This window comes from Colius striatus, chromosome 1 (assembly GCF_028858725.1).
Source record: "Colius striatus isolate bColStr4 chromosome 1, bColStr4.1.hap1, whole genome shotgun sequence".
NCBI classification, from domain to species: Eukaryota; Metazoa; Chordata; class Aves; order Coliiformes; family Coliidae; genus Colius; species Colius striatus.
The window spans coordinates 126,115,183-126,131,355 of NC_084759.1; the positions used below are offsets into that span (position 1 = coordinate 126,115,183).

General features: G+C 39.6%; 1 protein-coding gene across 2 annotated transcripts in view; it reads left to right on the top strand.

Annotated features, from left to right (window-relative positions):
• PARVG (parvin gamma) overlaps positions 1 to 15,721 on the top strand; it is a 30,215-nt gene extending 14,494 nt beyond the window's left edge. For both annotated transcript variants that reach the window (XM_010205844.2, XM_062006858.1), the window contains exons 9-13: positions 990 to 1,051; positions 1,161 to 1,229; positions 2,367 to 2,468; positions 6,166 to 6,238; positions 8,114 to 15,721. In XM_010205844.2, the coding sequence (XP_010204146.1) occupies positions 990 to 1,051; positions 1,161 to 1,229; positions 2,367 to 2,468; positions 6,166 to 6,238; positions 8,114 to 8,193 (386 nt within the window). In that variant the 3' untranslated portion in view covers positions 8,194 to 15,721. The remainder of the gene's footprint in view (positions 1 to 989; positions 1,052 to 1,160; positions 1,230 to 2,366; positions 2,469 to 6,165; positions 6,239 to 8,113) is intronic.
• Positions 15,722 to 16,173: the final 452 nt, after the last annotated feature.

A 16,173-nucleotide genomic window follows, 5' to 3' on the forward strand; every position in this document is an offset into this window, starting at 1 on the left:
TCCAGTTTGCAAGACAGTTGCAAGTTTCAGACTGTTGCTCAGTTACTTTTTTAATGGATTCATCTCTTCCCTGACATTCCCTGCAGCTCCTGCAGCAACCCTCTAATAGGGAGAAGGCTGAGGAAACCCTTTCACAGCAGAGTCTTATCTGTCACTGGCTTTTGGGAGGAATCTTCCTTAAGCAAAGCTGCCTTTGCTTTCCTGTACCACCGAAACTGGACCTCCATTTAGTTATGTCGCCAGAGTGCCCTTGATTTTTAAGGGTGTTTCATGCTTGAACCAGAGCAGTCTTGTGGCTGGGTTACTGTGAAGAGATGTATCTTGCTCTTGCTAAACCTGGAATGCAAATGGAAGTGGGAATGGGTGTCCACAAGGACTTTGATGAATCTTATTTCCTTAGAACTCTTTAAACTCGTGCTAGTTCTTTGGTGAAGATTTGCTGGCATCAGTTCAGTGCACAACTTTAGACTAAGTAGCAGCACTGGGCACTTTGAGGTCTGTGACTTTTCAGAGGAAGGCTGATGCCTCCAAACCCAATATGGGCTTTTTTCCTGCAAATGTGATGTAAACAATATTTCTGTTGGAAGAGAGCAGTAACATATACAGCTTTTCTTCTCTGCACACAGTATTTTATCCCAGAGGTTCAGGGTTAAAAAAAAAACCAAACCATAACTGAAAAGAGATAAACAGTAAGATGTGAAACTTAGCCATTGCTAAGTAACTAACTTAGCCATGCACAAATCTTGAGAACCTCTGCAGCTGAAAATTACCAAGCTGAATGAAGTAAATTGTTTTCTGTGATATAGTCAGGCTGAAGGGAAGCTTGTGACCCTGTCCTCTGCTAAATACAAAAGCAGATTTTCCCTATGTCCGTACGACTCTTTTTCTCCTTTGTTTCTAAGATGTGAACACCTTTCTTCTTTTGCAAGAGACTTTAAACTTATGATCTGACAGTTATTCTAAATAATAACAATGTTGTTTTGGTACAGAAGATGATGCCTTTGACGAATTATTTAGCCGTGCTCCAGATAAACTGGATGCTGTAAAAAAGGTAATTTACTTTTTAAATAGACATAAAAGTATGTAAGTTAAAACAAAATTAATCACTGAAAAAGCTTCTCTTTTTCTTCCACCCTCTACTCCCCTTCTGTATTCTTTAGGTATTTTTGCAATTTGTCAACCAACATGTTGGAAAATTAGGACTGAGTGTGAAAGACATCGAATCTCAGGTACCAGTCTCTAAGCTGTATGTTAACCATGTTTTCCCAACCATTTGAATGTTTCCTCTCGTCACTAGGATTCCTCCTTTTTGTTGTAGTCATTTGAAACTTGGCAACATAACAATTGTTCCTAGCTTCAGGTTAAGATATCAGGCTTCAGTCTCTGAAGTTTCTGAAGCTAGTGAATAATGAAATATGTTAACTTTTTAATTGTAATGTTACAGGGAGTAACTTTTGAATCTGCCCAACTTTTGTGGGTACTCTTTTTGTGAGGATTGAAATCAGGGTGTTTTGATAAACTGAAAGCCAAGTGAATTGCTGATGCTTAGTGATTTTTAATGCTGGATTTGCTTCACGGTAGGAAGGCTTGATTTTCATTTGATTTCAAAGTCCTGTCCTCTGAACATCAAACTGTTTTAGAGTCTGTGAAATTACAAGAAAAGTGTTCGTTAGACACCTCAGGACCATCTCCCTGGGTGCTAGTGAAGAAACACAACTGCTCCTCTGCTGTCCTCCTCTGCTACCGCTGCCTCTAGGGAGGGCGGACAGTTGCTTGTGCAGAGCCAGGGAGCTCCAGCATCTTCCCCATAGGTCTCAAGGGAGTGAGCAAGTGATGAGAAATGAGGTTGGTAATGTCCCTTGTGGCCTTTTCTTCCCCGTTTCTGCAGACAATGAGCTCACAGCTCTTGCTTTGCTCCAGGCGTTCAAAACCTTGATGCAGTGGTGGTCCCTATGATTCACACCACACAGGTGAAAAGTGGAGCTGTGCTCTGGTGCTCCTCTGAGGTTTCTTCGTGGGCAACCGTGAGAAAGGAGATTTTTAAAGTGTTCTGTTGTGAATCTCAGGCACTAGGCACAACTTTCTTTTAGTTATAATTACGTGTTTGTCACTTGTCTCCCTTCACATCTGGAACAGTTTGTTTTAAAAGCTGTCCTTTTACAAGTTTATATTTTTACTAATATGACCTTGGGAGCCTTATGTAACTAAATGTGAAGTTCACTGTAGAAGACGTTGAAGGAGCTGTCATTAGGCTGTCTGCTTGCCAGTGTACCATTTAAATTCCTTTATCACTACAATGGCATTTATCAGAGTAATTTACTAAAAGCCAACGTGATAAAATAATAAGCAGATCACTCTTCGTCTAGTTTGCAGATGGAGTTATCTTACTGCTGTTAATTGGACAACTGGAGGGTTACTTTCTGAATTTAAGGGATTTCTACCTGACTCCAACCAGCACCATGGAGATGGTAGGTTGTTTTTTAACTACTTGGAATGTGAGGCTTCAAACGTCTTGTTTGTTTAATGCTTCCGTGTGTCAGTGAAGAGCTCTGCCTCTTGCTTTAACTGCTGCTGCATATGAAGTCGTATTCATTCACAGTGTGTGCAGGATAGCATTTCGGGACAGTACAAATGCAGACAGTTCATGCTGAAAAAAATACCCTGGAACAGGTCGATGTCTTCTTCAAAATTAACTTTTATCTCATGGGAGACAAACTATTGTTACTTGCATTTATTTGGCAGATACATGCTTCTGAAGCCTTGCGTTGAAATACAGAGGCTCTGTGGCCTGGAATTGGTGTGCTATCTCTTACAAATCTATCTTGCAAACAACATGGATGACACCTCTTGCATAGCAGAACTCGATCCCTATAGGTTTCCTTACACTGTTCCAAAAATATACTTTAATCGAGGCGTGACCAGAAGATTTTGAAAGCCTCCTCTGTGCTCAGGAAACTCTTGAGAATTTACATATTTTCCTCCTCCAAGCTCCCAGGCTGAGAGCTGTAACCTACCCAGCCAGACTTGCTCGACTCTCTTTTTGACTTCTACCAGGTAGATTTCACCAGTGCTTTAAAAGAAAAAGGTGGCATCAGCCAGAAGGTAGTGTGTGCTGGGCTGCCACCTTTAATATCTCCTCCACAGATCTAGGATGTGGAAATATTTTGAAATATATGAGATATTTTCAAGTTGTCCCTGGTGTAGGTAGGTATTTTTCATTTGTGTCAATGAATAGCTCTGAAAACCCTGAAACTGTAGCTGTTTTTTCTGGGTTATATTCAGTTAGAACTCTGAAGGCGAAATGTGTCAGATGTTTTTTGCTTGAGAGGTGCCTGAGAAGGGAATCTCTTCTCTGGTATGGTTTGTGTTACAGCTTCCCCTCACAGACAAGACTTTTGTCTGATTTCTGACCACAGCACAGTTAATCTCCCTGTGCACTATTTATTTGTAATGAATACTTTCAGAGTTCTCTCATTAATTAGTAAATATTCCTGTGGAGCTTTTCTTCAGAATATTTAAAAGCACAATTATCTGGACCCTTGGCTCAGATTTTTTTAAAAATTCAATGCTATCAGTCAATGACTGTTTAAGGAGTTAAGAAAATTCTGATTTATATTTTTCTAAATCTGATTCAGAAAGAAGAAAATATCATTTGAAGGGTTGAATCAAACAAATCAAAGGTTTTCCTTGCAGTTGTTTTTCTTCCTTTTCTCCTTCTCCATTCAGTTTTCAAAATTGTTTGCTGTGGTTGACTTGGAAATAAATTTTTAGCATTTCCATTGACTTTATCCAGAGGAAGTAAATGTCTACTTCTCTAATTTAAAAATTCATAGGTAGTGTTTTTCTTTTTGGCTCAACCCTAACCAAGTCTCGCAGGTCTCTTTCAAGAAATTAGATATCCTGAATTTTGGGTACAAATCAGAGCTCAGACTTTCTAGTTCTTATCCTGTGCGTGCTGGTCACTGGCCTTGGAGAAGAATATAATGGAGCTGGGGACTGGTTCAGCACAAATGTCTATTCCTAGTCGTTTCATTTTAGCAAGCTTACTTCCAAGTACTGAACTTATTGTTGAACAGTTTGCCAAAGTGGTATTTACCATTTGTTTCTCCTCTGATGTTCATTACAAGATGAAAAGCGAGATGACAATATAACTAAAAATATTGAGCAACTATAGTTCAACTGTCATTTATACATAAAATATGTCTTTCAGTTCCCCTGTGCTTTCTAACTCCCTGTCATTTTAGACATTAATTGGTACAGTAAAGTATGAAAATGTAACCTTTGCTGAGATTTAAAACATGTCATTTGTGTTATAAAAATGGTGACAACCACACGCACCATTAAGATTGGTGCAGCACATCAACTTTCGTTCAAGCTGAAAGCTGAAAGTTCAAAGCTGGTTTATACACTTCATGAATTGCAAGGAGTGTAAATTGTGATGGAAGCAGTGTTACAGAAGAGGAAACAGAAACAAGAAATAGGGAGGGCAGGAGCCTGTGTTAGAGGTACAGGAAGAGTGAGGAAAGCATGAGCAGAAGTTTGGAAGGTGACTCATCAATAGGTGCAAGAAGACACCACTGCATATGAGTAGGTTTATTGCAGTTTTTTGGGGTGTCTATTACCAAAAAATAAGGTTTACAAGTAACTGTAAAGAAAGACCAACTCTGAGCACTTGTACATAGAAAGAAGTGTATTCTCAAACAAAGAATATAATCACAATACAGGTCAGGCTGAAAATAGGGATGAACTTTGTGCAGTCAGCAGATGAAGCTGATGAGGGAGGAGGGCCCTTGTGCTTATGAAAACTATGTGAACTCAGTACTTTTGTCAAAACAGGTCCGGTTCTGATGAAAATCCTAGAGAACCGTCCAGCACTTTTGAGCCTTCAAGTGCAGCTGGACAAAACAACTTATTTTTCTAGGTTGGCTTTCTTTGGTAAATTCTTTTGTAATTATCAGTTTTCTGCCTGTAGATTTATTTTGAAATCTGAATGTTACAATTCTTTGCAAATTTCATTCACATCACAGAGGGACATATATATACCCTTTTTGCCTGTGCTCGTTCATTTATTCATTCTAATCAGAAAATTGTGTAGATTTGTATGAGCTTAATCTCTCCTGGCTGCTGACTATCAAAAGACAAAACCAAACCTGAATCCAAAGTGTTAGTTTCAGTTACTTGGAAGCCTGAGAACCAGATAAAACTTAAATCTGTTGTTTCACTTCAGAGCACACAGTTGTTGCTTAGCACATGCATGGTGAATCCCTGTGCTTATTTGTCAGAAGGTAACAGGGAACAGCATGGCAGCAGTTATGATGTGCCTCCCAAAGGATAAATTGGTTGATAGCCTAAGGAATGTATGAAGAGATATTTTGAATTTCATTCAGATCGTGTTGCTTCATTAAAGGATGGGAGCTTGGTAATTACCAGTCAAGTAAACAACTGCCCTGAAGCTGAGAAAAACTAGTCATGGGATGTTACATTACTTTAAAAAAATTATTCATGACTTCAGCATGTGTGTGTGATGCTGCTTTTATGTCGAGAAGGGAGAGAAAAAACAGTGAGGAAAAAACAGAAAAAAACCCCAACATTTGTTCATAAATGTGTGCTTAATTTCTCATCAGTAATATTAAGCATATCATCACTACTGTTACTGTGAATAGACATCTTTATATGTTAAAGCATAAACTTCTAGCCCAAAAATATAGCTGATCGGAAGATCTCCAGTCTTTATAATTCTGAGTGAAATATACAGCACTTTTTTCCTTATATATTTCTGTTCCAAATGTGGTAAGCCTATAGGCATTGTTAAAAAAGTGGAAATAAATCCTATGCATCTATTAGATCCAATTATGAGTCTAGCTTGTTTTCCCAATGAAAATATCCATTAACACACACTTTCACATGCAAGGTCTATTTTTAAATAAATGGATTCTTCTGCCCACGTCCTGGGATATGTTTTGTTGGAGATGGATTTTACATCCAATTTTATATGATAATTGGTAGAAATTCTCAAGAGTACTCCATCAAAACGAAGGAGATGAATATAAGCCCATATTTATGAATCATTATCTTCAGCTACTAGAGGAACACTTTTTAAAACCTCATGGCCACTGCACAGTTGGATGGAAATACATTCTGTTATTGATCTCTCTCTCATAACAGCTTCACAACATTAACCTTGCGTTGGACTTGCTGGCGGATGGAGGTCTTCTGAATTTTTCTGTGAACTCTGAGGGTGAGTCGTCACACACAAACTGGTTTGGAATAGAATTGCTAATATCCTAGCTTAGCAAAAGTTAGGGTAATTGAAGAAAGTAGTTCTGCAGTGTGACACTGACACATTTCATTATGTGGCTGCTCCATAGCTCTTCATTCAGAATGAATGTTAATAAAGCTGAGAACTGTTTTGAACAAGCTTTATTTCTGTACTAAAAATGTTGGATTATTATAAGTTTACTAACTTTACAGTAAACTTGAAGTGTTTAATAAATTAGCATTTATTAAAGATTTAAAACAGTTGCAGCTCCTAAGGAAATTACAGTGTCTGAGAGGGAGGAAAAACTATTTCTCTCTCTCATAAAATGTTTTAGAGTATGAAAAACAAGCTTGTTTCATGTGGGAAGATACCTTGCAGAATATGTCCTGAAAGTCAGAAACACTTGCCGCTCCATTGAAACCCAGAAGAGCTTGTGGGTAGTTTCCTAAATGAGAAATTGATAGGGTTTATGTTCAGACCTGGGAACTGGATGTTCTCCTATATCCAAGTGAATGCTTTCATCATTGAGTTAACGTACATTCCTGTTTCTCTGTCTTGCTTCACCACAAAAAAAAGAGAAATGTTTCCTTTGGACGGGTCCAATATTCAAATTAAAAAAATGCCCCACAGACAAATCTTTGACCATTCCCTGGTAGGATGAGGGATGTAGCTACATTAATGCATAGCACTGTGATTGCTTAGCCTGACTCATTGTAAAGTGCACGGCATGTAACTTCATCCTATCAAAAGATTCGTGTTGAACACGGAAATAAAATCTTTCTTAAAAATAGAAAGCATTATCTCTTCCTTTGCTAGTTACTCATAAGCAAATGGGTGCATGTGTTTAAGATGTTCCCCCTCCCCATCATGGAGGGGGAAAGACAGAATTTGGATTTTCTTTTTTTTTCTTTTTGTTCTCTTTTTCCACTAGTGGTTTCATGATGTTTGCAGTTTGCACAATGGGCATGCATGATTTGTGATCTTTTCACTGTGTTGTGTAGGGCTAGGAGTTTGGAAAGCTATTTCTGTTAACCTTGACAAGAGTAATCTATGTGAGCTCAGGTCTCCATGCTGAGATCCTGCTTTTGTGTGAAGAGAGTTAAACCCATGCTTTCTTTTTTTCCCTCTGGCTATTCTGTGCTGTGCTGCCTCAAATACAGAGCTGATCAGTATAAGAAATATTGCTGCCAACATCTGCAAGTCCTTTAGCTTCATTGAAAAAAATCCTCAGCTAGTGATTGAATTTAATATAATTTAGAGGTACTTATTACAGATACACTATTTAGGCTGTTAAAAGCTCTCTTTCACCACTGTTTCATTGTTAGTCTTTCTCCCAGTCGGTAAACCCTCTAAATCAGTTAGCCTTCTTCATTGCAATTATTAAATACAAGAATAGTTTGTTTAGCCAAGAAAATGGGAACTGAAAACTAAACAAAAAGAAGAAAACAGCCAACAGCAGAAAAGCATGATGGAAGCATTGCAATCAAAAATTGAAGCATCAGATAGTTCCCAATATGATTCATGCCATAGAAGAAGCATAAAAAATTAAAGCTGTAAAGTTCTGTCAAATGACCTACTCTGTTCTCTGCTAGTGAAGAAATATTTCTTACTGTGCATTAGGTATCCTGACTCCCAGCAAGATAGTACCGTGAAGGTCAAACTCATTTAATTAATTAAATATATTGCTACCTCTGTACGTAGTTCCCGTGTTTCTTCTTGTTACAACTAGATTGTCTAAGTATACATTATAATTGGGAAAAGGTGGAAGACTGTCCTTGGCAGTTGCAGCCTCCTTCTATTCCAGGGATTGCTAATATTTCACATCTGGCTTTGTTGTTTCTTGTGTACCCACAGATATTGTGAATGGAGATATGAAGACTACAATGCGGATTCTGTATTGCCTGTATTCCAAATACAAGGCCAAGGAAACATGAAGAGCAAGGCCAAAAGCTTGAGCTTATTTTTTTTCCTTATTTTTTTTTCCTAGCGTGTCATTCATGGTCTGATTTTTTGATTTCCAGCTGTATCGGTGTTTATGTGCAGGCATTTGTATTTGACACTTGCTGTACTAACATTGTATAGGCAAGTACGTATCCATGCAAGGTTTCACATATACCACCTGAATAACTGTGAGTAGTGTGTAAGTGTGTGTCCAGGGCTGGTGTACTGTGTAATTCTGTGGCTGTAGCTCTTGCTCCAGCCCTATCTCTTGTTCTCTCAGAGCCCCACTAATGCTGCAAAGAAATGCGATGTGTGTTCATTATGAACTGTGGATTCTTTGCTATGGGAGAGCAATTTGAAAGCTGTTATTGCAACCTCCCCATTTCACTGCTTTTGATGCACTTTGGAAACTAGAAAGGTGAAAGATCCATCATGATATCTCTGGGAAGACTATAGACATGCTTGAAGCTTAAGCTCAAAACTTTCTTTATAAAGGTGGCCAGATGTTGTCACACAAGAGAATGTGGATTGGGCACTAAATGAATAGATTGCTGAAATGAAATTTGAACTTATTAAGTGTTTGATAAAGGTTTCACCATTTGCCTGCTCAAATATGGAAAGAGACCCAGAATAACATACTGGCATGAGATGGCAGTGACAGATGGATCTCCTGCACTCCTGTCGAAAGTTGCCCTTGCTTCCTTGCTAAGCTAATGTCGAACTGTGGCCAGCTTCAGCCTTTTCCAGCTCTAGTGCTATGTCCAACTAACAGGAATGCTCAGTCTTGTGTCAAGCATGTTGTAGGAGTGACTATGATGACCATGCCTTCTCTCTAATAAGAGCAGGATGGATGCTGGCTTCCTCTGCAGCTGGAAGAATTAGAGGCCATCATGGCATAGAGAAGTAAAACTCTTGGCTTCTGCCCCTTCTGACAGCATACTTGTGCTGCAGGGAATCTCAGACTCTTCTGAGACTCTTATCTGAATTTGTCTAGCAACTGACCCAAGCATCCCAGCAGCTCCCTCTGGATGTGACAAGGATGCAGTTTATATCAGCTGTCACCCTCAGTCTTTCTCAGGAGTTGTAAATCAGAATTCCTTCAAAACCTCCATCTACTCCCTTGAAATTATAATTATGTCATATTTGTGTTGCATAAAGCTTGAGATCTAATTAAAAAAAAAAAGAGAGATGCTTTGATATTATTTTGGCTTCCATCTAAACTGATTTAATTTCCTGTCATCAGTGACTCTGACATTTGATCTCCTACCTGATCCTCCATCTGCGTGTTAACTGGGGAACTTAAGCTTGCCTAGTGTGAGTGCTGACATTTACAGATGAGAATTTGTTGTGTCTACCTCCGAATCACACAGCCTGAGAAAGATCTTAGATAGCAATGCTGATAAGTTTTTGAGTCTTACCTTTGAGAATGGTAATACTGCACAGCTATTGGAGGAAAGAGTTCTGCAAACTGCCCTGAGCCTTATCCTTTTTTCACCAATAATTACCTTGTTACAATTTTTTAGAGAAGAATCCAATATGTGGTGCCAATGAGCTACAAGAAGATCATGCTTTTCTACTAAATGTTAGTTGTGTGTGCCATTTTGAACAAGTAAAGAATACTCATGGTTTTTTTCATGTGCAAGTCTCCATGAGTATGTTGCTTTATTCCTTAATGGGCTTCAGACAGTCAACTGGGAGACCTGAGAAGGTTCACAGACTGCTGCTGCCATTGCCATAACATGACAACTGGATTGTAGAATAAATCATTACTGAGCAGATAAAAGTGGGATGTGGTTGATGGAAAGCAGGGGCAAAAGTGCAGGAGGGTGTTTGGTGGTGATTCAGTAGTGACATGGCCTTTTCCACTGAGGAAGTCAACTAGAATCTCTTCCTTGAAGCTGGTGACCAGAAGCCACTTCTAGTGCTTGACTTCAGGCATAATCTAGAGAGGGGATTAGCTGGTGCTCCCCTGGTCAGATGGTTATCACTGCTCAAGGAAACAGTTGGGTTTTTCTCTTCATGTTCAGAGTTTTGTGGTCAGCTCCTCCAGCATAATTAAATCCAGTACTTGTACTGATAGGTTCCTGTCAGGGGAAGTCCAGTTCTTGGTATTTAATAAATAAAAGGGTCCTATTCTGTTCTGAGCACCACCTTTCCTAAACCTGCTATGAACACACAGGGAAAAAAAAATGACAGCTAATGTGCTTGGATAAAAAATATAGCAAGACCAGAATCGAATGTCTTAGTCTCTTTTTTTTTTATGCTGCAAGCCAATTTATTACATACTTTATGTCTCTGAATGCTTTGATAAAGAGTCTGGGTTTGACTTCTAAAATTCACTACAGAATTTTATTAATCCATCCTTCAGGCATCCACTCCATAAACTCTTGTAAGATATACAAGTGCACTATTTACATTTGAGACGCAGTCACAGACTTGGCATAATTTAGTACTGAATATAAAATGACAGAACTAAAAAGAATATTTTGACAGTATGAAACTGGAGAAAAAAGAACTATGTATTATTGTTCTCAGATGTTAATTTTGCCTTATATAGAAGTAACCTGATTCTCTTTTTTCTTATAAGTTAATGAAAACCAAAAGCCACTTACTGGTTAAGATGGCAAATTACCTATGATACTTTGAATAAACTAAGCTTTATGTGAGCCCCTTCGTTGACACATAATTCACTTTACAATTTTCACATTTAAATCCTAGGTAGTTAGCTGTTTGTGGTGGAAGAAAATGATGGACTGTTAAGATGCTGGGTTTTCTTATTGTGCTGTGTAGCTAGGTATGCAAGCCTAACTGCTATGACTGTTCAGTTTTCCAACAGAGTCATTGACTGACTGTGTCTTACTTGATTTCCAAGGGAGAACATGTAGTTTGTTTATGTTTTAAATAGCCAATAAATGGTCCAAGAATTTCTGAGCCAGAGAAGAGCCCCTGCAGGAACTTCTGTTGTTATCCTTGTCTCAAAGATAACTGGCCTGGTGGCTTCATGGCAAGGTAACAGCCGGGGCGTGGAACAGATCTGAAATGTTTCTTACTCCTACTTGCTGGCATCTTTCTGTGGTCTCATTTTTCCAAAATACGTGGCCTTGGAACTATACAGTCAACTGTCCAGAGGTGGAGTGGCAAGGCTCTCTGGGCAGAAGGTACCACAATGACTTTAAGGCAAGCAGCAGATGCACAAAAGTTTTTGTTAAGATGATCAAGGGACTGAGATAGGCACTGTCTGAAAAGCTTGGGAAAGCAAATTGGAGATCTGTCCATGCTGTCAAAGCCCCTTCTCCTCCTCATGAGGTACCTCTTAAGATTGCATTGCCCTTTTTTATTTCCATATCCTCCTAAGGCCACAGATGTGCACTTCCAGGAAAGGGCATCTAAACTCCAGATGGAAAATGCTGGGAGCCCACAAATACTTTTGATGGGTGAGAGCAGCACCTATACTCACTCCTCTGTGGTGATGCCTATTCTTAGTGTATAGCCTCTTCTTTCTTCTCATTTGTTTCCTTTTCTCTTATTCTTTTCCTATGGTCTCTATTGCATTTCTTCTTGCAGGGAGACAACTCCACAGTTGCTTCCAAAAGTCTCTTTGGCAATTAGGCTTTCAAACCAAGACAGCAGCTAATTCAAATTCTTCCTCTCTGTGAGCTCAAAGGGCGTGTGTGTATGTATCGATGTGAAGGGTTTTTGCTGTTCTTTCTCTTACAGGCTGCTAAGATTTCCCCAAAGAATAAAAGCCATAGTCAGTTTTTACACAAGTGATTTTTTATTTTCTAGTCAGTTAACATTAATATAAAGAATAAATGAAAGTGTTAGTGTGTAGGAAATAAAAAAAGCATTTTACTGTGGAGATGGATGGGTTTCCTGTGCCATTTGAATGGTGGCAAGGTGACCAGGACACAATGAGTAAGATAGGAAAAGATTAGTTTTGAGACTAGAGATAATGAAGTCAAGAGAATAGTACTGTAGACTGAAATATCCTTGTGTTCCCATATTCTCCATGAGCAAATTGTACTTTCTATAACTTAAAAATGAAAAAAAACCCCAACAAACTCACAAGAAATCACCCTCTATATCTTTGGCATTTTGATTTCAACAGTGTACCTTTGCCATTGCCATTTGCCTTTAGCACTTCCAAATTTCTAAGCCTTTCCCACCCCATGTCATTCCTTTACAACTGGAGTCCTCTAAGCCATTCTACTCCAGCAACTGGCTAAAATTAAATGTTTTAAGGATTTTATCCATTTGTTCCCCATCTCAGGCTCTGCTTAATGAATTCACAGACCTTGGCTAGAAACCAATAAAAGAACGTGAAATAACAGGTAAATATTAGAGGAGAAGGGGGGAGCTTGGTCAATAAACTGATTAATTTTGTCTGTAGAACAGTGGCTGAATGCTTGGATAGGTCCTAAAGTTTTGCTGTCAGCCAGTGTTGAGGAATTGCAATTCAAGTGCTTCATACTGTCTCTTCCACCTGTATTCCAGGTACCCATCAGGCTTTATGTCCTCTAGAAAGCTGCAGTCTGCTGGGCTCTTCCTTATGCTGTAGGGAATATGTGCTCCATAGCAATTGGGCGATTTAGTTTCTTTTTGGGAAATGGAACCTGACTGAAGTTGTGCCCATGATAGCTGAAATCTATGAACTGAAATTCCTATAATGTAATGAAAATATGTTCTTTTTCCATCTTTTCCCCATTTATTTCCCCCATTTCCCCATTGGAGAAACATTTTATTTTAATGAAAGCATGTCAACCATCACATTCAATCATCAAGCCTTCTTCTAGCTTCTGACTTTTGTATGTGTTTTTCCCTCTGGGTATTTAAGTACTTTCTCATTCTTACTCCTTGCCCTGCCAATTTTTCTCCCTATTTTATCTTCCTTATGCTGCTAGCCCAGATGGTCAAACAGCTGCCCTTCCTCAGTGCCTGCTTTTTCCCCTCTCCATGGTCAGAGCGGCTGGGGTGTCACTGGGAAGGTATCTTCTAAAGAAGTCATATTTGCAATGCAAAAAAGCTGTGAAAAAAATCTGGAAACACCAACTGGCTGCTCTGTATAAGAATTTTAAATGTTTCTCAGTGGTATGCCAGAAGAATTCCTTTATCCTTCTTCCAACACAAAAGAATAATCAAAGAAAGAAGATAGTGTTTTGACTGATATTAGGGATGCAGAAGTACATCCAGATCACAGTAATGAACTAATTTTCCATCCCTGTGTAACCTTTTGAAGGCAGCTAGGTTATGTGCATGTGTCTGTGTGTAGTTTTTCTGGATGTGTTCCCTTTTTGGCAGGAAAATGTTGAATAGAGAGGTTTTGAACATTTATAAATGTTGAGAAATCCAGCAGATCAGACTCCTCTGACGCAGTTATTGTACTCTCGGATTTTTGTGGTCCTATGTGGGATTTCTGGATACTGATCTCCCCTGGATGCATCATGTTCACATGTGCAAGTGGAAATAGGTATGTGTAGATCATACTTCATTGTTGTGACACCTCAGGTTTGCTCTCTGTTCACTCTGCAGGTTTTATGCACATACTTCTGTATAAGAACTATTGTTATGGTGATGGCTTTCATCCATAGCAAGCAATGACAGAAGGCTGGACATCTCCTAAGGTGAAGCTTGGGGGTTGTTTTTGGGACAATTACAGCAAAGACAAGAGGAATACAGCTCTTATAACAAAATTCTACCAAATTAGTGTATCTTAGGCATGAGAAATTTAAGCATGTAATTTCCATATGCAACTACCAGTAAAACTTGAGGCCTAGTAGTATACAGACTTAAGAGACACAGGTTTGATCTCAGTGTTTTCTTAGTTCTTAAAGTTACTCATGAGATCACCAGCAAGACTTTGTTTCTCTTGTTTTGAAAGGACATTGATTCTTTTTATGGTTTAGTCTCGAAAGGCAGTGAAGTGTATAGAGAAAGGAGTTTTCTAGGGTCATAGAATCATAATCATTCCAGTTGGAAAAGACCTTCAAGATCATCAAGTCCAACCACTAACTGTCCTCATTGAGGCCCATCTAGGAACAAAGGATCACAATCAGCTATGTGTACTGAGGGCCTTTGCAGTGGTCTAAAGACCGGGAGGACTAACTCTTCACTTAAAGTTCTGGTCAAAACATACAGGACTACCCAACTTGAGGAAGAAAAGGAAACAATTTATTCCACCTCCAACTAAAACACAACAAATGGAAGTATCCAGCTGAAAGCAATACAGAGTAGGGTAAATGATGAGTAGTACAACCAGCCATTAAATCATAGAATCATAGAATGGTAGGGGTTGAAAGGGACCATTAAAATCATCTAGTTAAACCCTGCTGCAGAAGCAGGTCCACCTAGATCAGGTCTCACAGGAACGCGTTCAGGACAGTCTTGAAGACCTCCAAGGAAGGAGACTACACACCCTCCCTGGGCAGCCTGTGCCACTGCTCCATCACCCTCATAATGAAACAGTTTTTTCTTATGTTTAAATGGAACTTTTAGTGTTCCAGCTTCATCCCATTACCCCTTGTCCTGTTGCTAGATACAATAGAAAAAAGGGAAGCCTCATCCTCTTGACATGCACTTTTCAAATACTTCTAAGTATGAATGAGATCCCCCCTCAGTCTCCTCTTCTCCAGGCTGAACAGCCCCAGATCTCACAGCCTTTCCTCATAAGGAAGATGCTCCAGTTCCCTGACTATCTTGATGATCTCTGCACTGAACTCTCTCTAGAAGTTCTCTGTCTCACTGGAGCTGGGGAAGCCAGAACTGGATACAGTACTCTGGATGAGGCCTCACCAGGGCAGAGTAGAGTGGGAGAAGAACCTCCCTTGACCTGCTGGCTACACTCTTCTTGATGCATCCCAGGATGTCATTGGCCTTGTACAGGGCTACAGCTGCACTCTCACCACAGGCTGCAGGGGGCGCTGCTCCTCCCTTCCTCCTCCTCTGACTATGTAGTCACCTCCATCTTGTCCTACCCTTCCACCTCCTTCACAAACTACAAATTTCCCTTCTTAAATAGCAATGGCAGAGGCGCCAGATTGGCCTGGCCAGGCTGGAGGTGGGCCCAACTCAGAGCTGGGGGATGTTTTGAGAACTGCTTACTGGGACAGCACTGCAACCCCCTCCAACTGTTACCAAGCAAAAAGCAGCTCCACACAAACCCATCACATTAACCCAGTACTGCCAAGCCCACCCCTAAACCGTGTGCCTCAGCACCTCATCTACATGTCTCTTTTGGACATTAAGCTAAAAGGGCAAAAACTGTTGATATAATTTTTTATAGGGGATCCCCACTGTAGAAATGTTGACTCTGGCTTGCTGCTAAGTTTAGAAACCATATAAAATGTATACCATGTACTTTATATGGAGCAGATGGCAGAACAGGCTTTACTGGTTGCAGTGTGTCAAGTAACAGATTGTCTAGAAAAGTTTGCTTGCTTTTGGCAGACGATTTAATTTAGCTCATAGCATGTTACTGAAGTTCACTGCACATCTCTACGAAAGTGGGCAGCTAACACATTTTATGTCATCTGCTACACCAAAAGTTTCTTAAATAATAAAAAAAAATGTTTCTCGGCGGTATGCAAGAAGTTGTGTCCCTATTTGTTCTCTTGAGCGGAGGTGGGGAAAGGAGTCTCGAGTGTGTGAGTAGAAAAAGCAAACTAAAATCCATGAAGCTGATTCATATTCCAAAGCTACAATCTCCTTCCAGTTGGTTCTGCTTTTTTCCTCCCTTTGTTTTGGAATGGGAGAAATGTGAAAATTTCAGATTTATTGCAAAAAAATACAGTTTTTAGAAACTTTTAACATCTAGACAGAATAATCATTTAGGTTTGGTACCAGCTATGATCAGAAAGATTCTCTCAGAGGAGATACAAGTGGCAGGAGCCATTGGGAAAAGGCTGACTGAAACCTCCAGTCCCTGCCCCCCTGAGCCGTTCATAGGCAGAGGAGATAAAGACTCCAAGATCAGGGCT